Genomic DNA, 24,841 nt, shown 5'->3' on the forward strand with positions numbered 1-24,841 from the left:
TGGTTAACTGTTTATTTCAGCTCGCCATTATCCGCCGAAGTCTGGAGCAATCGTTCTTCTGTCTAAACTATGATAAGTCCATCTGTACACATTCGGTAGTCCAATACAACTTGTTAGGGACAGTGTACAGTCGAGTAACAACAAAGGGGAGATAATACTACTCACGTCTGTTTATTATAGGGTATTAAAGGTCCATGACACAACACGTTATACAAATCCAACCATTCTCCTTAATTATACACTGAATGGAAAGATAATGAGGGCGAATTACCTCCCTTTGTAATGGTGAATTATTCCCCTTGTTTGTTAATGTTTCGTGTCAATAAGCCTAGTTGATCCTGTTTTGTTATACAGGATCCCATTAAGAGAAGAAATGTCCGTATTTAAACATCACACCAATTCTAGTAATCGAGTTACGTCATTCTACAGTAGTCTCGTACTCGGCAGATACCGTACTTTAACTGGAATTGGCATGCATGCAGAAACGACATTATATACGTGTTTAAAAGTTTAATCACACACCCGTGAAGTAAATTCAAGTAATCCTTTATTGTAGATTTCTCATTACAAAGGGAAAATCGGTAGTTTTTAAGTCTGTCCGGTTTTATAAAATGCATTAAATACTAAATTCTTCATTGCTTCTTTATCCCTGTAAATATTGGCTGACTTCTGCAATTTCGTTTGAAATCTCGGGGCGGCAGAAAGAAATTCACAAAATGGCAGAAACCAGGCCACCCTACCTCTTCATATCAAAACTATTCGATGGAGTTTTTACATCATTACAAAAGTTATTACGTGACAAAAGGACCCCACATCACTAATTGACTACAAAGCAAATTAATTCCAAATAGCTTGCTAGAAATATTAATCTTTCTTTTACCTTAATATAAATGTTAGAAGGATTTATAACAATAGATGATGCTTCTAAAATATTAAGAAATATGAAAGACAATGAAAGTCCAGGTTCTGATGGGTATACAGTTGAAATTTTAAAATATTTTTTGGAAACATTTGGGTCAATTTATTGTTCGTTCTTTAAATTATGGGTACATAAGGGGGGTGGGGGTTAGCTATTTGTTACACAACGACATGGAGTAATAACTTGTATTCCAAAGAGAGACAATCCTCGTCAGTATATAAAAAATTGGAGGCCAATAACATTATTAAATATCATTGATAAAATTGGGTCTGGGGTAAATGCAAATAGATTAAAATCAGTATTAGATAAGATCTAGACTGTTATATGATGTTATGCAATATACAGAGGACTATAATATTCCAGGTATGGTTCTAATGATAGACTTTGAAAAAGCTTTTGATTCGGTTCCATGGAAATTCATAGAAAAAGTATTACCTTTTTTTTAGTTTTAGAAATTCTATTAGAAATTGGGTTTAACTTTTTAATAATAACGTAGGGTCTTCTGTTAACCAAGGGGGAGTTTTTCACCAATTTTTAGAATACAGAGAGGCTGTAGACAATGGAGTCCAGTTTCACCATACATTTTTATTTTATGTGCGGAAGTCCTAGCAATTCGGTTCAGAAACAACAAATTCATCAAAGTAATCGAAATAAAGATTGATATTTTATAATCGCAATATGCTGATGATACTTATCTTATATTAGACGGTACAAAGAAATCACTGAAGGAATCAAAAAAATGATTAAATAATTTTGCGTCAATCTCAGGTTTAAAAATAAATATTGATAAGACTGAGATAGTATGGATTGGAAGTAAAAAATATAGTCTAGACAAATTTTTACCAGAGTTAAATCTTAAATGGGGAAAAGAAAAATGTACACTATTAGGAATATTTTTGTGTGTGGATTTACATGAAATGATAAAATTGAATTTTGATAAAAAGATAGTGAAACTTAAAAATACTGTTAAAGCTTGGAATAGACGGGATCTAACTCCAACAAGTAAAGTCCATCTGATCAAATCACTAATGATTTCATTTTTTAACCATTTAATTATTTCACTATCAAATCCAGGAGATAAAGTGATACAAAAAATAACTCTATTTTATTTGAATTTTTGTGGCACAGCAAAATAGATAAAGTTAAAAGAGATGTAATAACTCAGGATTATGCTCATGGAGGACTATAAATGATCAATATTAAAAATTTTGTTGGCTCTTTAAAACTTGGATGGATTAAGCGTCTTTATCGATCTTGTGGGAAATCGATAACACTTTTAGGGAAGTCGGTAGATCTAAATAAGCTTTTGAACATTAGAGGTAATTAAATAGACAAATGTCAAGGAAATATTAGTAATACCTTTTGGAATTGGATACTTCAGATACTGATATGAAGGTGGTGAAAGGGAGATCACTCTTGCTTACACCAGTTTGGCATAATAAAAATATACTTATTGGCGATAGAACAGTATTGTATTCTCAATGGTATGAAAAAGGTATATTTGTTCTCGTTGATTTCTTCAAGGATATATCTACTATCACTTTACTCTCTTTTAATGAGTTTGTTCAAAAACATGATATAAACACTGACATTCTCAATTACAATGGAATAATCACTGCTGTAAGGAAATGTTTACAAAATTTTAATGACAGAGAATATAACCTCAACCGACCAATTCTACCAAACAACATTGCAATATTTTAATAGTACAAAAAGCTCAAGGGTTTGTTATGATTTGTTAAATGCGAGAATAAATGTCACATCGTGCGTTATACCTACGTTAAATGTATGTATGTTGTACGTTATATCTGCGTCAAATGATGTAGGTTTGTTGTACGTTATATCTGCGTCAAATGATGTATGTAAGTTGTACGATATATTTACGTCAAGAAATGCATGTAAGTCGTGCGTTATATCTACGTCACTTCAACAATTCAAAGTGATATACAGTACGTATGTTGTACGTTATATCTAAGTCACAAGTGATATGTATGTTGTACGTTATATCTACGTCAAGAAATGCATGTAAGTCGTGCGTTATATCTACGTCACTTCAACAATTCAAGTGATATACAGTACGTATGTTGTACGTTATATGTACGTCAAATGATGTATGTATGTTGCACTTTATATCTATGTCAAGAAATGCATTTATCACAAATCCGCCTTTTATCCAGTGATTTTTGTTTTCATCAAGGTCAATTGAATATGTATGTTGTACATTATATCTACGTCATGTATGTATGTATGTATGTATGTATGTATGTATGTATGTATGTATGTATGTATGTATGTATGTATGTATGTATGTATGTATGTATGTATGTATTATTATTCTATATATTACATATATATATATTCCTCGTTGCCCCTACACTACAAAAAGTTATTTTACCCCTCTTATTTCTAGTTACCAAGCATTATATTACTATACCCTGAGCGTTCCCCTCCTCCATATACTAAGTATGTTATCGTGCACTTTCTGTCCTCCGGATCCCTCTTTCATTCTTATTAAACTCCAAATGTTTTCTATTCTTGTTTTCTCTGTTTCCTCCTCTGCTAGGAATCATCTTTCCCCCACCCCTTTCTTCCAATCTTACATTTTTTTCTATCCTCCCCCCTCCCCCCTTCCTTTAGATTTACTGAATGTTTTTATAGTTCCTTCTCCCCTTACCCAACCCCACCCCTTGTTGCTCAACATGTATCTGACTTCATCTTTACATCAAGACACCTATTCTGGCACTTCATTTTTTTCTTCTCTTTAACCCCGGGATTACATAATGCCAATTAATGTATCTCTCTACCGTGCTAGGATTGGTGTCTTCAACAACTGTGTACAGACGGCAAAATTTATCTCTCTCGTGAACGTTCGCGACATGCTGTGTATCAAACTATTACTATTTCTAGTTTATCCCTTCATATTTTACACTTGTATAAGTGTTGCATCTCTCTATAAATGTAGTCGAAGATATTCCCTCTTCTGGTTTGCTTATTTCATAACAGATACTGTCAGTCTTATCTCGATATATTATGCATTTATCACCTTGAGAATATCCGGTGATATTGAATTAAATCCAGGTCCCTTATCTACTAGTTCATTGAGCTCGTCTCTGTCCTCTAATCCAAGTACCCAGTTCTGCACCGACAGGTATTCCTTTGTTCATCTGAACGTTCAAAGTATCAAACATAAGCTCGATGTCCTGTATACTGAGCTCAATACTTTTTCTATATTATCATTTACCGAAACTTGGTTAAGTGACGATGACATCTCTTCCAACTTAAATTTACACGGTTACTCAGACCCTTTCTACCACTGTAGGCCCGATCGAGTGGGTGGTGGAATATCTGTCTATGTGAAAGTAAATATATCTGCTAAACGTAGGCGTGATCTGGAGCTGCCTACTGTTGAAAGTGTTTGGCTTGAACTTGTTTTGGATGGAGAGAAATACCTATATGGTACATTCTATAGACCTCCTAACTCCCCTGTAATCATTTGGTCCCATATCTCACAGTCTATTGAAAATGCGTTTAATACTGGTATATCTAAAATTGTAATAACAGGCGACCTCAATGCTAATTTGTTAGTCGATCGTCAATCATCTTACTTGCGTGATATACTTTTTTCGTTTAATTTAACACAACTAGTAGAAGACCCAACATTCTATACGGAGGCTTCTACATCTCTACTTGATATAGTTTGTACTAATGACGCTAATATAATAAGTAAATGTACTGTTGGCGAAAGTTTTCTCGACCAGCCGTTAAGATACCATTGCCCAACGTATTGTTCCTTTAATATTGTTAAGCCAGAGCAGCACACATTTAAACGTAACATATGGCTTTTTGACCATGGTAACTATCCATTATTTAGGGAGAAACTGAGTGCAGTTAATTGGGAAAATTTTTATTGATGTCGATGACATTAATTTCTCGGTAGAACATTTCATAGGTACTTTACTAGCCATTGCTAAATCTTGTATTCCTAATAAAACTGTAACAGTCAGATCTGACGACCCTCCCTGGATGTCTAATGATATACGTAGACTTATTCGCAAACGGAAACGCACTCATAAGAGAGCTAAACGTACCATGAACAACACTCATTGGTTAGCATTCCGCCAGATTCGAAATAAATGTGTAAATACTATAAAGAAGGCTAAAATTCAGTATATTGATAACTTATGTGGAAAAATAAAAAGACCCTCGAATCTTAGTGCAAAAGATTGGTGGAAAACTGTTAATCTTTTATTACCAAACTCTGGCAAATTCTGTATACCTCCACTGACCATTAATGACACTGTAGTCACAGATGACTTTCTGAAAGCTAATTTGTTTAATGACTTCTTCTGTTCCCAATCACAGATTGATGAAACTAATGCTAACCTCCCAACTATTAATAACGAAACTAACGCTATTTTGTCCACTATAAATATAACAGCTGCTGACGTTAAAGACGCTATACTATCTCTTGACTGTTCCAAAGCTATTGGTCCAGACCTTGTGAATCCTCGCTTACTTAAAGAAGCAGTAGATGTTTTATGTATCCCATTAAGTTCTCTATTTAATAAATCTCTTAATTCAAGTGTATTTCCTTGTGACTGGAAAGCTGCGAATGTTACTCCAGTACATAAAAAAGATAGCAAGTCTATTTTGACTAATTATAGACCAATTTCTTTGTTGTCCATTGTAGGTAAATTGATGGAAAGGTGTGTTTTCAAACACGTATATAATTTCTTATTTACCCATTCCCTTCTGTCACCCTATCAGTCAGGGTTTAAACACGGCGACTCACCGACCTACCAGCTTCTTTCAATCATTTATGACATATACTCTTCTTTAGATAAAGGTAAAGAAATACGATTGGTCTTTTGCGACATTAGCAAGGCCTTTGATCGTGTTTGGCACAAGGGTCTTTCTCTGTAAACTATCTAGTTTTGGAATCCGGGGTTCTCTGCTTTTATGGTTTGAGGATTATCTTCGTAACCGAAAGCATAGAGTTGTAATTAATGGTAAAAAATCTGATTGGTCAGAAGTCAAGGCAGGTGTTCCACAAGGTTCTATACTTGGCCCACTTTTATTCTTAATCTTCATTAATGACATTGTAAAAAATATCAACTCTATTATCAAGCTTTTTGCTGATGATACCTCTTTGTATGTTATTATTGATTCTCCCAGGATAAGCGCAGAAATTTTGAACACTGATCTAAATAAGATCCACGAGTGGTCACAGAAGTGGTTGGTCAACTTCAATCCCGGTAAAACTGAAACTTTACTAATAAGTAGAAAAATTCCGAATCCCATCCATCCCCCCTTGACTATGAATAACACTATCATTACTGAAGTCAAAACACATAAGCACCTAGGTGTATTTCTATCGAGTAATGGGGATTGGAAAGACCATATCAACTATTTAATAACTAAAACGTCACCTAAAATAAATATCTTGCGGTCATTTAAATTTACATTAGACCGTTTTTGTCTACAAACATTATATTTTACCCTAATAAGACCTATTCTCGAATATAGTGATATTGTCTGGGATTGTCTTACAAAGGCTCAATCCGACCTTTTGGAAGACATACAGTTGGAAGCAGCACGTATTGTTACTGGTGCCACTAAGCTGACAAGTAGAGTAAAACTTTATACCGAAACTGGCTGGCTTCCCCTCCAGCGAAGACGCGAACAACATAAAATAATCCAGTTTCACAAAATGGTCCATGGACTGGTCCCTCAATTCCTTCATGATATACTTCCTCCGCGAAACAGTAGAATACATGACCACAATACTCGTGTTTGTAATAACTTCCGTCCTATTGCCTGTCGCTCCAGTTTATATCAGAAATCTTTTTTGCCTTCCGTAATCAGCCTTTGGAACTCCCTACCCGAATTGATAAAACGAGACCCTTCTATATCTAGACTAAAAGGACATCTAAACGAATCCAATATTAAAATTCCCTCTTTCTATTATTGTGGTAGCAGAATTGGCCAAATCCATCATGCTAGATTAAGGATGGAGTGCAGCTCTCTTAATTTCTACCTGTTCCGCAGAAATCTTGTAAACAGTCCTTCATGTCCATGCAATGATGGAGATGAAACCAATGAACATTTCTTATTACACTGTCGCCTCTTCTCTCAACTTCGTACACGTGCTTATAATGAAATAACATGTCCAATTTCAACTCAAATATTGTTGTTTCGGAAATGATGAATTGTCATATAATGAAAATGTCCGAATATTCACGTGTGTTCAAAGTTTTATAATAAGCACTAAGAGATTTAACTAAATTTCCATTTACTGTAACATGTAGTTTTATGTATGCTATTTCATATTCTTTGTCCCATTTGCACAGCTTTCCGCATCCTGTACAGATCCTTTCATAACTTTTACTTTTAATTAATTATGAATTATTTCACTTGCATGTTGGGCAACAACCTCTCCCCCCACCACCTCCCCCCACCCCCCCCCCCCCCCCCCCCCCCCCCACCCCACCCCTTCCTCCCCATTCCCGAATTATAATTATCCAGTTATTTATTGTTTCAATTATGTGAAAATATATCAAATATTCCACACATCATCATGCCTCGTCCATAATCTAATGCTTTTTCTATTTCTGGAGACGGATTTATATAAGTTGTAAAACTTGTTTCCGAATCCAAACCTTAGAATTGTAATTGCTGTATGTCTCTCAAAGAAAACGAAATAAAGTTTATATTAAATGTCACATCCAAAGATAAAGAAAAATGAACTGATATTTTTTAATTAGACGAGAATGATTGGTTTAATATTAACACTCTTCCCTTTAAAATCTCAAAAAAATCAAGACTACATTGGTTACAATTTAGAATCTCGCAACATATTTTAACTACAAACTCCTTTCTGTTAAAAGATAAATTGCTAGACAATCCATTTTGTAATCTGTGTAACTCGGACAGAGAATCTATCATATATTTATTTTGGGAATGTATTCCATTTAGAATGAATAAAAAAACATGGGTTTTTTGGAATTTAAATGATTTTAATAGTCCAGCCTTTAAAATTGATAACTTAATCATTTTGCATATAAAAAAAATATATCTATGGATGTAGATGTCAACACAAATCATTAAATATTAATTCTCTACTATGTTGCATTTACGATCATTATAAAGTTCAAAAATATATCGTCAATAACAAAGGGGAAAAAGAAGAAAACAAAATTCTTAGCTGAATGGAAAAAATGGAATAAATTAATACAGATTCTTGACTAAGCATTTGAAGGCAATATGTATATATATAAGAAATAGATATTTTCCCATTCGAATGTGTACATGCAATTTTTTTCATGAAATTTAAATAAAATTCTTGTGTAAACCCCAGTTTCTGATATGGCAACATATATAATTAATAGTTTAATATAAACAGAAGTAAAAATTATTTGCTTTTATAATATAAAGTTATATATGGTTTTATAATAAGCATATTGTTACTTTATCTACCATCCAGTTTCTCAATAATTACAAAAACTTTTTGAATTAGTTTGAATAATCCTACACTTGTATTTCATATTTTCATCACCCATCTTCTTCTTTTCCTCTTCTTTTCCCTCTTCTGCGTCTTCTCTGTGTTTATGTGTGTTTGGTGTGTGTGATGATGAAAGTTTGTTTGAGTGTATGTATGTGTCTTGGAATGGATGCTCTTTTTGTATATATCCTTAAGCTTGTCCTAATAATATATACATGTACTATACAACTCTTTATATATTTTTCTTGCCATTTTTATTCTTTCAAATATTTTTCAAACTATTCTATATACATATCTTCTATGGTCTTTTTTCTGTTTTTGTTTTTATCTTAAACCCAGTATGATTGAGAGAGAGAAAATCACAGTGAGTAAGATTAATTAGTAATGATCACAGAATTGAAAATGTTGGTGAGGAAGTATGTATGATTGCGTGTAATTATTATATATCTATTTACTGTATTGATGAAATGACACTTTGGAAAAATAAAAGAATTACAAAAAACAAAAACAAAAATATAAAAATGTTGAAAATATAACTAGATTTCATCGCGATAAAAGCATGCGACTTCCATCCAGATAATGATATAAATAATTTTGTAATGTTATCAAACAGACGATCGCTTTATAGTGTATGTATGTTTAGAATAATTGAACCACATGCGTTTGGCTCTACAGATTTCTCACTAAATATATGTATATGTAATACTGTAGAAAAAGATTTATAGAACCAAACGTCTGTGATTGAACGAACGAACAATTGAAGGAACGAACGAATGAATGGAAGCACAAAATAGAGAAAAATAAAGAGAAAATGAAAGAGGGAATGAATAAAAGAAATAAAGAATAATGATAGGACGAACAAACGAGTAAAAAGATAATTATATCCAGCTACACATGGGTATCCACGAGTCCTTCCTGTGACTGTTCATTCCGTTTGTGTACATGCCCTTACGGAGTATGACTTGAACATAATACTTCCTGATATAAATTCATTAAATATGAACAATAATTGGTGTTTAATGATATATGTATATGTGTGTGTCTAATTAACACAAAAATAATATAAAATAATTTATTTTGCTTTTAGTGCACGCGTAATCAGTACTTCAATATAGGGCATAGTGCCACGGAATTTGTCGGAATGCAATTAATTACTTTTAATATTTTCATCTTGAAGTAAAATTAAAAGCTCAAACTTTCCAATGGTGGTAATGGTGTAAAGCAAGCAACTTTTGCAACTGAAGAAAAATACTAAATTGTCTCCTCTTGTTTATAATCGAGAAAAAAATATTTGCCAGCAGTAGATCATATTTATGTCCGACAGACAAACAAACACTCGAACAAATGAATTAATGAACAGACAGTAAGGTTATTACCGCACCCAGTTTGGACAGCACAAGTACAAACCAACGACACCGAAAAAAGTTAGAACGGAAAACGATGGAATTAAAACGCATTAATAAAATGGCACCGTGTAAGTAAAGTTAATTTTTTTGAATATGGCTACTTAATATTGGACAACCTTACCAAAGCTCAATCAGATATGTTAGAAGATCTCGAATTAGAAGCAGCACGGATAGTTACTTTTGGAACTAGACTTACTAGCAGGGTAAAACTTCTCGAGACAGACTGGCTTCCCCCAGAGCAAAGACGTGAATATCACAAGATCATACAGTATTCATGATCATCTAGATAACTTCCGTCCACCTTCCTGTCTCACAAGCCTTTTCGTGAAATCCTTTCCGCCATCTGTAACAAATCTTTGAAAGGCACCTCCTGATGAAATCATAATCAGTCCCTCAATAACAAAACTAACTACTAGGTAATGCATGGGTTTTGAAGTTGTTACCAATAAATGACCTTGACTTTCAGCCCTGAATAAAAGTGTTTTAGTGAAGATCTGCATGAAGTTTGATCAGCCGAAGAGAACTCTCATCTTAATCCAATTCATATTTCCAAATTCGTTCGAGCCCTCTTGGATCTCTTGTTATAACAATTTATTAATAGAAAAACATTGCCCTGTAGATTATCTTCAAATAACATAATTGCATGAAAGCTGTAAAACCAACGATAAGTTAGTTATGACCATTTAAACAATTTATTTATGATATGTGTATTTGACCCCTGTGAACTTGAATATGGGTCAAGGTCATTCCTAGTATCTGACTTTATAGCCCATCCCCTGGACATCTTATATATGAAATATGAAGATCCTAGACCTTACAGAACTTCAGGAGAAAAGTTTTCAAGTTTATTTTTAAAAACAGAACCTTTAACATTTTACCCTTACCGAAAACTGGAAGCTGCCATTTTTTGTAATAACATGTAGAGAGAAAAAGTTTACGCTAAAGATTATCTGCAAAAAATATTATTGGATGAAATCTGTGAAAAGAACTGTTAGTGAGTTATAAGCGTTTTTAAATTTTAAGATATGACGTCATAGCGGCCATTTTGTTTTCTTGATGAAGATGAAAATCATATCAAACTTTAGAGAACATTAGAGGGGTCTTTTCTATAGCAATTGCAGACTATATTAGTCATTCAGTTCGACAATATATAATGTTAAACATTTTGGCGGGAATTTAGCAAAGATCAAAGGATTGTTCAAAATGGCATACAGCATTAACCGGAAGTGCTACCGAAAAATAAAAGACACCAAATTCATCAGAATGACATTCTACATCGATATGTAAAAAAGAATTTTGCAAAATCAAAAAAATAAAAATTCGTGAACTTTGACCCCATAACGAACTTTTTTGTTTGACCTTTGACCCAATTGCTGTAATTGAATAAAAGTTAGTCTTTTATACGATCTACATAAAACATCAAAAATATTTGCTGTATCTTAAACGGTTCTTGAGTTATGGATGTTTTAAACTTTTTAGGTATGACGTCATGGCGGCCATCTTGGATTTTTGACCTACTTAAAAATGTTGCGGTCACCCCTTCAACTCATGCCATACAATATAACAATAAGGCCATTGACATACCTCTTACCATTTTGAAGATCTTTTGGACACAAAAAAAAAGTGTAGAATAATAATTATTAACTTACATTATATATAATAATAATAATAATAATATTGTAAGAGATATTTTCATAATTCCAATTGTTCTGAAATCAGAACGACTTTTTAAGTGTTCCAGCAAAATTAATGTAGTGTAACTTGGAGAAAATCGACTTTTTGTGTCCATATTTCCCTGATACAAATATTCACTGTTGTCATACTTGAAAGGTCTTTATCACTTCTGTGTTTATTCCCGTTGAAATCAAGCGTTCTGACACCCTTCGCGGGTTAAAATCATTTCACGAACTTAAAGTCAACAAAACAAGCGGAACAATATCCAGAAACAATGTATTTTCAGCACTAATATCGACATAAGTCGGGCACAGAACTCGATACCGGATAATAAGAAATTCCTGTAATAGTTGTTATATGAAAATATTACGATATCAGTAAATAAATGTTTGATTTCTTTCGTTTGATTCAATATCTAAATTTGATGACTTGATCTCGAACATTCCAGTGACGTCACTTTTAGTAGGAGTGAATGAAACGGCGATCAGTCCCGCCAAACAATGACGTCACAATCATCGGAATGACGTCGCTTACATATTTGCCATGGTAGTAAAAAGGAGTACACACTCATTCCGTTGAGTGAATGCATCTTTTCTTGATCGTCAAAGAAGCATTTCGCTTTGAGCGATATTGTGTAAACACCATCTTCTGTATGTATAATGAAAATGTTGCAGGATAAACGGTATACACGGTCACTATCTTACAATACAAGTTTTATTTTGGTGTCGACAGGGAAAACCGAGACGACTCGGCAAAACCTCCTCATCTCACCTCATATTAATTATAGCAAAATAAAAAGGTCCAACGTTGGAAATATTGCAAGTACATTCATTATTTACATAAACCAGTAATAAGAATAATCATTTATTTCATCTAGACTAAACAATTTGCAAATCCCATACACCGCCTGCAAGGAGACGTCTTTGGCTTATCGCTACACACGATGCTCTCGATCGTGGTCTTATATGATGTAACTTTTCATGGGATATTAAATCTAGATATATCTGTTTTCGACAGTTAAATTTCTATGAACATGTGTAAAACACGCAGTCTCAACTGCTATTCCGAGACCGTAAAATGCAATTTTGGTCAACTCAGCCAAAACACAGGGGCACGCAAATTACATGTATGACAGAAACGTTTACTAGTAAAATGATACGTATGTCATTTAAAAGTATTGGAGACCTTTTGATATGCACGTGTATATCATGACGTTTCAAGTGGCTGCCACTTTTTTGTGAAAAATGAATGGTGAAAAGCCCTAAAAATCATTTAAACGCAGAAAAACTGCAAGTCCCACCATATTATCTTATCAGCATTAGATTGGGTCAGATTCACCATGCGAGATTCAGGGGTTAGAGTGCAGTTTACTTAAGGATCATCTGCTCTGTAGGCTACGGTTACATGTAGGTTGATGAAAATAACGAACATTTGTTTCTTCGTTATCGTTGCATTGGTGTCCTAAATATCCTATTACGACAGAACTTTTACTCTTTGGCATCAATAACTTAACTTTTGACGAAAATTCTTTGATTTTTACATATGTCCAACAGTTTATTATCAGCTCCGCGGGATTCGATTGATTCCATGATTCAATTCTGTATGTATCAGTTCACAGTTGTTTCATAAGGAAAATCTGCGATTTTCTATAAAACTTATATTTAATTAAAAATCAAATTATATTCATTTAAAACTTTGTTTTTGAAATAAAACACAAAATGTTATTTAGCAAATCAATGTTACAAATTAGAATTCTATTTTTCTCTGTAATTTGCTAACGATTACATCGTATTAGTGTCAGCTTAAGTATATAGAGTAACCTTTTTCTTAATGTATCTTTTGTACGCGTCACTTTGTGGCTTTTAACCATGACAAACAAGTTATTGTTTACGGCCGTTGAGAACGGACTGTCCACGCTACGTATTATGTAATAAGCCAGTACGCTGGTCAATTAAGCTAAAGGTGTTAAACCCACGCGGTCTTATGATAACTGACCAATCAGATTCTCACCTGACGAAGATAGCAAGTTTGTATATACGGGTCCCTGGCCGAAATACTTCACTTCTTACCAGGACGCCAAATAAATTACATCAAACTTAAGAAGCTGTCTTGCTGTATTTTCAGGTGAGCATTTTATATTTTTTATATGTACATTCCTTATGATTTAAACTTTGGTACAATTTTCTATGTAATCTCTTTTATTATTATTTGATTGTTCTAGTTGTGTGTTACAGATACTGTATTTAATGTACTGTATATAAATCTTTCTTTATTTTTCTTGTCGAATAATTAATTTTACTATACTTGATTGTAAATCATAGCATTTGATATTGTTAAACAATTTCTCAGTTAGAAATTGTTCAAGATATAAATAATAGGCTTAGCATTAGTTTAAATTGATATTCAGTATTATTCAAAAATACATATTCCAAATTATTAATGTGCTTCAGTGAATTACTGTCGCGCGCCCTCAGAGTTATCTATTAGTACTAGTGGAATTGTCTCCCTTGCATTTCCGACTCGAAATTGAAACTGATCAACAATGTTGTATTGTGACCAAAAATCACCAATCAAACAATTTACAATGCATGTCACCTTCATCGACATGTTAATTATTATACAGGTAATGATTAATTTATTCCAAATTTGATCCTTATGCGCAAAGCTGTTCTGATTGCTATAAAATGTTATAAATTAACCTTTCGCACCTTGATTCGCATCAAGCATGTTTTTCATAATACAGATTTACTCTAGACCATTTTGATATTATAGTCTATAGGAAATAGTGCATTTCTATATTCCAAAGAGTAAGCATTTATTCTGATTCCTGTAAATACTTTTATTGTATTGAATGATAAATTTTTCATATCTTTTTATTATGATTTTATATGACGTTTCAACTCACTTTCCATTTATACTGTGACCGGAAGTGGTCCTTATTATGTCAACATTTGATCATGAGTGACCGGAAGTCTGTCTCTAATGTAAACAAACATGGCTGCCCCCATGACAAACATGGTTGGCCCATGCAATATTATTTTGTTATTGTTGTGTATTTGTATTTCTATATGTGTCATTATTTGTCTGTTGTTTCCATATAATTTAATAGTCTAGTATTACCTTTCACATGCCAAGTACAGTTCTACCATTTAACTCTGTATCACTTAATTCTATGTGATAAAGCTAATTTTCCCCCCTGAGAATTTATTTGTATATTTACATATCTTAAAGTTCTGTCTTATAATGATTCAGCTAATTATTCCCCATTCTAATGTACATTTCTTTAATTGTGTAACCTCAATTCTTAACTTTAATTGTAAAGTTTCATACATTCTCTTTGTACATCATTGATCTCTATTGTAGTTCATTTCTCTGTAAATGGTACTCATTGTATTAGTAGGATATCTGCTATCCCAATACACTAATATGTTAGAGATCTTGTGTAAATGTGTATTGTGTCATTTATATTGTACTTGTGAATGTTGTGACTTCTTACCAGGACGCCAAATAAATTACATCAAACTTAAGAAGCTGTCTTGCTGTATTTTCAGATCAAAAAGCAACATAATAACTTGGTGGAGTTTCCAAAAGATCCTGGAGACCATATATGGACAACAGACCCATAAACTATGACATCACAGATCGTCCAGTAACAAGGAGTCAGGGACTTCATGACCTTTCGTCCCTACAAGACGAACAACAACCGGATGCCATCATAGAAGTACAGCAAGTGGAAGATACAGCACCCATAAATACAGGCATGGCATCAGCAAACATACCTTTAAAGAAATACAATGGCGAGGAGTCTCCACATTTATGGCTTTCAAGTATGGACGCTTGGCAAAAAATGCATGGGTATGATAACATGAAAATGCATGGAGCCTTACCGTTACTACTAGAAGGACCCGCCGCATTGTGGTTAGAGACAGTGTCAGATATAACATCTCTGACAGACTTTAAGTCTGCTTTCATAGAACGATTTGGCAGAAAACCTACCGATATGTCGTTTATGCAGTTGAAACAGGACATATCAGAGAGTCCTTTACTGTTCATTCAACGTGCTGAAAAAAATGGACTTGGAACACGTGTCGACGAAGTGATTAAGGTTCAAGCTGCACTTCAGGGACTACTACCCCAAATCCAATCATCATGTATAGGCAGAGAACCTAAAACATTCGCTGAACTCCGAAAGGCTGTGGAACTTGCTATGGCACAGCAATCTTGTCAACAGAAACAAACTGACACTGCTAGTGTCCATGTGATCCAGGACATGTGTGAAGCCTTTAAGCATATGGCCAGTGAATTTAAAAACACAATAAACCAACAGTCACTGCAATTATGTTCAATTATGGACAGACAGCAACAAGAAGCATCATCCTTCCCACAAGGACGCTGGAACAAACTGCAAAACCGGCCTCGTCACCATCAGCAACAGCAGTTTCCACGACAACACCACCACCAAAGGAGCGACCACACAAACTACCAAAAACCTCATTACCAGGATGATCAACAGCAGCAGACATACCGATGCAACGGATGTGGTAAGTCATGTCTAAATCGTAAACAATGTCCTGCACAAAATAAACGTTGTACACACTGTGGTATTTGGAACCACAATGCAGATGCTTGCTATAGGAAATTAAATAACCAACCTCCAACTTATTATAACAACCTTCCCTCTACTAACAGTCACTAGGGATACGCGCCTATCCCTAACAAGGATAGGCACCATAGCAAAGTTGCTGACAAACAAGATAGTAAGTCCTATACTAAACCTACTACTTCTAGTGCTAATTCTAGTGATACCACCACACAACCAAAAGTAGTCAATCTTGTAGCCCCTATAGAAGGAAACACTGTCAGTGTAGATATCTTAGGTACTCCAGTAAGAGCCCTTATAGATACAGGTGCCTCTATCTGCTGTATAGCACAACCACTACTTGATAGGCTAAAAGTTGATTTGTCACTGCTCCAAAAATGTGATATTGTTAGTGTATTTGTAGCCGGAGGAGAAAATCACTGCAGCTTAGGATCTATATCCCTCCCTATCTCATTTGGTGACCATGTTATTTCACATAACTTTCATATCTTTGAAAAATTTCACCAGCCTCTAATTCTAGGCATAGATTTTCTACAGGCCAATTCAGCCATCATCGATGCAGCATCTCAAACTCTGCAATTAAAAGATAAGGCAACAGAAACAATATTTTCTGTCAATACCAACATTGGCATTGCTAGATCTACATCTCGCTTGACTGTTCCTCCTCTTTCTGTCTGTAACATTCAGGTTGAAGTTTCGAGTCTTCCTATAGGTTCCAATATTTTACTCGAACCCCTCCCAGACCTACCAAAGATTGGCTTAGCAGGTGCTAAATGTGTATCCGTAGTTCAAAAAGGCAAGAAATGTGTATTACAAGTCATGAATCCTTCAGACAAGGATATTGAAATTTTCAATAACAGAGCCTTAGCATCAGCATCTGTCATTGACAATGAATTTGTCAAACCTTTGGACTCTTCTTCAGAATCACCTGATAAGAAAAAAAGTTTTCAAAATGAAAACAAAGCAACGGACAACAAAACAGCTGACATTTCTTTTGATTTTAGTGCTTCAGAACTTTCAGAAAACCAAAAGCAAATTCTACTCAAATTTCTTAACCAAAACAGATCTATTTTTGCTTCAGATATTTCTGAGTTAGGTCAAACAGATGTCATGTATCATTCTATTGACACAGGTGATTCTGCTCCTCTACGTCAGAGATTCTACCGTCAATCACCTGCAGTTAGAGCTGAAACAGAAAGACAAATACAGGAAATGTTAGAAAATGATATCATTACAGAATCCACTTCCATGTGGCAAGCCCCTGTTGTAATGGTAAAGAAACGCAATGGTCAGCTACGTTTTGCTGTTGACTATCGCAAGCTCAATGCTGTTACAAAACAATTCACATTTCCTCTCCCTCGTCTTGAGGATGTCTTTGACTCCATTGGTGAAGCCAAGGCTCAGTATTTTTCAACCTTGGATTTAGCCTCAGGGTTTTGGCAGATACCAATGGACCCACAAACAGCACATAAAACTGCTTTTGTGACTCCAACTGGTGTATATCAGTGGCGACGTATGCCATTTGGCTTAGTTAATGCACCAGCCAGTTTTCAAACTCTCATGACAAAAGTTCTCAAGGATCTAAACTGGAAAACATGCCTCATATATGTTGATGATGTTTTGGTATTTTCTCGTACTTTTGATTCTCATCTCAAACACTTACAGGAAGTATTTGATAGACTACGAGAAGCCAACCTCACCCTCAAAGCTAGTAAATGTACGTTTGCCCAGTCTCGTGTCTATTATCTAGGACATGTTTTGTCAAAAGATGGTGTTGAGGTTGACACTTCCAAAACTGATGCAGTGCAGTTCTTTCCAGTTCCCAAGAGTCAAAAAGAACTCAGATCTTTCCTGGGACTCTGCAATTATTACAGGAAGTTTGTCAAAGGGTATAGCAAGCTAGCCTCCCCTCTCACTAGTCTCACAGGAAAAGACAGAAAGTTTGAATGGACGGCTCAGTGTCAACAAGCTTTCGAAGCTCTCAAAATAGCCTTAACCTCTTCTCCTGTTCTTGCCTATCCTGACCATTCTAAAACTTTTCTTCTTACAACTGATGCATCTGGTGAAGCAATCAGTTATGTGCTTGGTCAACGTGATCATCACAACAGAGAACAAGTCATTGCTTATGGAGGACGTTCACTAAATCAACATGAACGTAAGTATACCGTCTCAGAACGAGAAGGCTTAGCTATTGTAGAAGGTATTAGGCATTACCATGTTTACTTAGCTGGTAAACATTTCAAAATCTATACTGACCATGTTGCTTTAAAATGGCTCAAAGATGTCAAACAAGAGTCAACAGGTAGACTAGCTCCTTGGTCTATACTTTTACAAGGATATGACTATGAAATCCTTTACAAGAAAGGTAAGCACAATGAAGTTGCAGATGCTCTGTCACGTCGTACCTATTCCAACTCTGACTCTGTTCCTATAGAAGATTCTATTCCTAGTGCTAATGTATTTTCTGTAGAAGAAAGGAACACCAACTCATCAGTAGAGCACAGTGAGTCCACACCTATCTTTCAGGTAACCTTTGAGTATTCTCCTGACTCATCTTCTAGAGAAGTTCCCCCAGCCACTGTCACAGAGATTACAGATCCTGTACCTTTGAATGATTTACCAAACCTGCAATCTCAATGTCCTGATTTTTTCTTTATCTATCAATATCTCCTATCAGGCATTCTTCCATCTGACAAAGTCAGTGCTGATAAGGTACTCTATCATTCTAATCAGTATGTCTTGCTTGACAATACTCTGTACCATCTCTACTATCCTCGCTCTACACATCGTAATCAACCTCCTATACGACAAGTAGCAATACCTCGTGTATTGAGAGATGACGTCTTAAAGTCATATCATGATAGTCTAGCAGGCGGAGCTCATCTTGGCCTTGATCGCACATACCATGCGATACAGCTGAAATATTTTTGGCCGCGAATGTACCAAAATGTCGCAGACTATATCAGAACATGCGACACATGTCAACGCATTAAGAAACCAACAAACCTGAAGCATGCTCCCTTAACACCTATGCCAACAGTGGATACATTTTCTCGCCTACACATGGATATCTTAGGTCCAATCACCACCAGTAAAGAAGGATACAAATACATTCTGTTAGTAGTAGATTCTTTCAGCAAATGGCCAGAAGCATTTCCACTAAAGACTCAAGATTCCAAGGAAATTGCCCGAGTGTTGTTCACAGAGATTTTCTGTAGATACGGAAGTCCCCGAGTGATTGTAAGTGATAGAGGACAAAATTTCCTCAGTAAGCTAGTCACAGCTGTCTGTGAACTCTTTCAGGTAACTAGACACTACACTAGTTCATACCACCCACAGACAAACTCTACTTGTGAGAGAATGAATAGTACTCTTGCACAATGTCTAAGAGCTTATGTTGATAAAAATCAACAAAACTGGCCCGAAATCTTGCCAAGCATAATGATGGCATTTCGCATGAGTCCATCTACTCAATCATCTGAACATTCTCCATATCAACTCTTGTATGGTAAGGAAATGAACATACCTTTCGATACATCTCTAATTCCTAAGGATGGTCTTAACAAAGATGCAAAGACACACGTTGATAATCTCATGTCTCATCTGAAATATGTAAAAGACATAGCCAAGGAGAACATCGCACAGGCCAAAGCAAAACAAAAGCAACGTCATGATCAAAAGTCAGCTGAACCCCAGTTTGCTCTCAATGACCTTGTCATGCTGCATTCGACAAAGGTACCACAAGGTTTATCTCCCAAACTGCATGATCCTTGGGATGGTCCATTCTACATTACTGACAAAGGACCAAATCATACTTTCAAGTTACGACGGTGTTCAACACATAAAGAACTGAAATCACTTATTCATGCCAATCGCTTAAAGATCTATGTGAATCCAAATTCTAGACAGGATTTAAATCCAGCACCCCCACCAAACCAGTTGCCCCCTCCAAATCCAGCACCCCCACCAAACCAGGTGCCCCCTCCAAATCCAGCACCCCCATTAAATCAGGTGCCCCCTGCAAATCCAGCACCCCTACCAAATCAGGTGCCCCCTCCAAATCCAGCACCCCCACCAAACCAGGTGCCCCCTCCAAATCCAGCACCCCCACCAAATCAGGTGCCATCTCAGAGTCAAGCACTTCCTTTACATCCAAATCAATCTAATGTTCCTCAGCAACAGGACAAATCTCCTGCTTTTTCTCAATCATCTCAAGGAAGACAACAATTACAGGCTACTCCTGATACACAATCATCTACACAGGATGACAGAACCTATCCCATCGAAAAACTCATATGCTATAGAGTTCGCAATGGTATTAAAGAATTTCGTGTCAAATGGGTAGGTTATCCTAACAAAACATGGGAGCCTGTACATTATCTTCCTGATTGGCTCGTTCGGGAATTTCACATTGCTAAAACACAAAGTGGGAAAGCTCGTAAACGGAAACAGTCCAATTTGACTTGTTTTACATAGCTATAAAATACAACAGTATTAGGATATTACCATTTTCAACCATACTTAACTTTATACTCTTCTTCTACCTTTAGTGTATGGTGTGCTAAGACTTTAATAGTTTTCTAAACTGTTACTGTAGTGCTTCGAGGATTGATCACCCTCCACCAGCATACAATATGCTTATGCTCTTTTACTCTCCTCTTCCATAGGTCTGAATGGTACTAACCTGATCTGGTATTTTGCTGTGATGATGCTGTTCTTCTCCTGTGTGCAATGTGAAACCCAAACACCAATTCAGCGACTTAATTATGGCATTCTATTTGAACCTACAGCAAAGGTTTATTTGGGACAAGAGTACTGGGCCCATACCTTCAAGATGCCAATGCCCAAAAGGATGTATTTACCAGAGATCCCTCCATGTCGACGACAAACGTGCAAAATGGCCGACACTGTCATCAAATCTTTGAACAATTTACGCATGCAATGCATGTCGAGTATCAACGCAACAGTGATGCAAATTCATCATCTCGTTCCTCATTCATACTTCCAAAACACACTTGCATTAAGTTCTAGAAGATCCAAACGTGGTCTTTTCGACTTTATTGGACAAATTTCCAAGTCTTTGTTTGGTACTGCAACATCAAATGATGTTGAGAACCTTAAACGTCACATGCAAGTATTAAACAACAACAACGTCAAACTTGCCAAGGCAATGGCTCAAGAAGCTCATCAACTTACATCTTTCATGTCTACAGTGAATGATCGCCTGGATAATGTTGTGAAAGCTGTACAAATCAATCATGATCAGACAATTACTCTGTCAAATCAGTTTGCAGCTTCTCTTGATGGTATTGAACATGAATTTGTTTTATTAGAGAATATGATGCTTAGCCAAATTAATGTCACTACGGTACTAAACAAGCATTTAGAACATGCTCAATTAGCTATTCATGATCTTGTTAAAGGAAAGTTATCTCCCTTTCTCTTTTCTCCACATGACCTTAAGTCAGCCCTAAAACAAGTTCAAAGTATTATGACAAGAAAACTTCCAGGATTTCGTATTATTCACAATGATCCCATACACTATTACTCTTATGGTAACTTTGTATTTTCCAGACATGATTCATTTTTGTATGTCATGCTTAAGATACCAATTTCATCATTCACTCATCCACTACCTTTGTATAAAGTGTACTCAGTGCCTGTATCCATCAATTCTACATCAACACATGCTACTCAACTTTTGGATACACCAGACTATTTCTTACACACAAGTGATAATCAGCATTTTGCATATATGTCAGCTGATCAATTACAAAATTGTTTTGGTAGTGATATTATTTATTGTCCCTTCCACATTGCACTATCTTCAGTAGCAAAACACACATGTTTGTCATCAATTTTCTACAATCAAAAAGAAATTGTCAAGGATACTTGCGATTTCAGATTTATTCAGAACACATTATCTCCATCTATCAGAGAGTTAGCTCCTTCCACCTTACTCATGTATAAAATTTCTATGCTAGCTCTTGATTGCCCAACTGGTCAGAAAATTATCAAAGGTTGTGATTTTTGTGTGGTAAATGTACCTTGTAGATGTACTGTTACTTCAGATTTTTTATTTGTACCAACAAGAATAGGACTATGTAAAAATTATAGTAATGATATTTCTGTCATACATCCAGTAAACCTTGCTTTGTTGCAAGAATTTTTTCCAACATCAGAATATTCGTCTATTTTTGGAGATACTGCTTATCCAGATTTTGTTAAAGTCAAAGTGCCAGATTTCAAAATTTATAATAATTCATTTTCTGAAACATTAGCGAAAGATCAACAACATCACCTAAGTCTTAAGAAAATGGTTAAGAAAGCTCGTAAAGGTGAAACAATTTTTACATCTTTATCGGAATCAATGTTAGAAGGTCAAATACCCTACACAACAGGAACCTGGCCTGACACAAGTGGTGTTATTGCATTAATTGGGACTGTTACATCAATTATAGCTATTATTTTAGTTGTGGTACTATATTCTAAATTAAGGAAACTGTCAGCTGCTTTGCTATTGATGCAAAAACTATCCTCAACTCGTGCACTCACACTTCCCCCTAACGTTCCCAGCTTTCACTTCCAACAGCTTGTTGAATCTCCCACCTCTCCCTCTCTTACTGACCATGTGTATAACTCACTAATGACTCCATGGCCCTATGTTACACTCTCATTCTTAACTACTGTTTTTATTCTTTTTGCTATATACTTCCTCTGGAGAAAGTTCCGCTCCGATAACAAAACTACTGTATGTCTTGAAATAACAACAGCTTCGGACTGCGAGTTAGTTCGGGTCACTTCTCTTCCCCTCTGTCCACAAAACTGGACCATACTACCACCTACTGACATCAGTAACATCCAAGTGCATGGTAACCTGTTACCTGTACTAACAGTATCCTGGGATAATTTCTCTATCACCAATAACTACACTCAATCCTGTATGTACATACCTAACACAATGCGTATTTCCCTTTTGCAAGCACGTGCCGTTAGGAAACTACTTAAGCAGCCATATGCTGCTTATCTTGTTTTGACTCATCATGGATATTTCCAACTATTGCAATAGTTATCAAATGCAAGGACATTGTAATACGTACATTCTGACATGACTTCTTATAAACAATGATGTAATTTTTCTGTACAAAGCATTGTATTTCTGTGTTTTTCAAGTGTCACTTGATGTAAACAAGCCTTGTATAGGCAGTGTTATACCACATGTACATGTAATATTTTGAAACTTCGTCTGATATGCTTATCAGAATGTGGTATTGCCTTATTTTTTTTTATTGTACAGTACAACAGTTATCTCCCTTTCATGAGATGATTATTTTTTTTTGCAACTGTTGCTTACCATTTCTTGTTTCCTTAACATGTTCAATCTTTGGGGACAAAGATTTTTTTCAACCAATAGGGATATTTCATAAGGAAAATCTGCGATTTTCTATAAAACTTATATTTAATTAAAAATCAAATTATATTCATTTAAAACTTTGTTTTTGAAATAAAACACAAAATGTTATTTAGCAAATCAATGTTACAAATTAGAATTCTATTTTTCTCTGTAATTTGCTAACGATTACATCGTATTAGTGTCAGCATTAGTGAAATTTCCATTTAGCTAAGTTAAGTATCTATAAGATAGAATTTTAGTACCTGAGAACACCAAATAGGATTTGTCAGCTGGCTAAGTATATAGAGTAACCTTTTTCTTAATGTATCTTTTGTACGCGTCACTTTGTGGCTTTTAACCATGACAAACAAGTTATTGTTTACGGCCGTTGAGAACGGACTGTCCACGCTACGTATTATGTAATAAGCCAGTACGCTGGTCAATTAAGCTAAAGGTGTTAAACCCACGCGGTCTTATGATAACTGACCAATCAGATTCTCACCTGACGAAGATAGCAAGTTTGTATATACGGGTCCCTGGCCGAAATACTTCACTTCTTACCAGGACGCCAAATAAATTACATCAAACTTAAGAAGCTGTCTTGCTGTATTTTCAGGTGAGCATTTTATATTTTTTATATGTACATTCCTTATGATTTAAACTTTGGTACAATTTTCTATGTAATCTCTTTTATTATTATTTGATTGTTCTAGTTGTGTGTTACAGATACTGTATTTAATGTACTGTATATAAATCTTTCTTTATTTTTCTTGTCGAATAATTAATTTTACTATACTTGATTGTAAATCATAGCATTTGATATTGTTAAACAATTTCTCAGTTAGAAATTGTTCAAGATATAAATAATAGGCTTAGCATTAGTTTAAATTGATATTCAGTATTATTCAAAAATACATATTCCAAATTATTAATGTGCTTCAGTGAATTACTGTCGCGCGCCCTCAGAGTTATCTATTAGTACTAGTGGAATTGTCTCCCTTGCATTTCCGACTCGAAATTGAAACTGATCAACAATGTTGTATTGTGACCAAAAATCACCAATCAAACAATTTACAATGCATGTCATCTTCATCGACATGTTAATTATTATACAGGTAATGATTAATTTATTCCAAATTTGATCCTTATGCGCAAAGCTGTTCTGATTGCTATAAAATGTTATAAATTAACCTTTCGCACCTTGATTCGCATCAAGCATGTTTTTCATAATACAGATTTACTCTAGACCATTTTGATATTATAGTCTATAGGAAATAGTGCATTTCTATATTCCAAAGAGTAAGCATTTATTCTGATTCCTGTAAATACTTTTATTGTATTGAATGAT

At 35.1% G+C, this 24,841-nt stretch overlaps 1 protein-coding gene across 1 annotated transcript; it reads left to right on the top strand.

The window, feature by feature from the left end:
• Window positions 1-13,145: 13,145 nt before the first annotated feature.
• Window positions 13,146-23,531, top strand: LOC138334740 (uncharacterized). The gene is made up of 3 exons (XM_069283436.1): window positions 13,146-14,123; window positions 15,052-16,041; window positions 20,768-23,531. The coding sequence occupies exons 2-3, from the start codon at window positions 15,108-15,110 to the stop codon at window positions 23,167-23,169; spliced, it is 3,336 nt and encodes a 1,111-aa protein (XP_069139537.1). The 5' UTR covers window positions 13,146-14,123; window positions 15,052-15,107; the 3' UTR covers window positions 23,170-23,531.
• The last annotated feature ends 1,310 nt before the right edge of the window (window positions 23,532-24,841 follow it).

The sequence above is a fragment of the Argopecten irradians genome, chromosome 11 (assembly GCF_041381155.1).
Source record: "Argopecten irradians isolate NY chromosome 11, Ai_NY, whole genome shotgun sequence".
Classification (NCBI taxonomy): domain Eukaryota; kingdom Metazoa; phylum Mollusca; class Bivalvia; order Pectinida; family Pectinidae; genus Argopecten; species Argopecten irradians.

Bases quoted from the DNA above. Each gene is read 5' to 3' on its own strand.
- LOC138334740 (XM_069283436.1), top strand. From the start codon at position 15,108: ATGGACAACAGACCCATAAACTATGACATCACAGATCGTCCAGTAACA. The intron at 16,042-20,767 runs GTAAGTCATGTC...CCTCTTCCATAG, and splicing joins ATACCGATGCAACGGATGTG to GTCTGAATGGTACTAACCTG.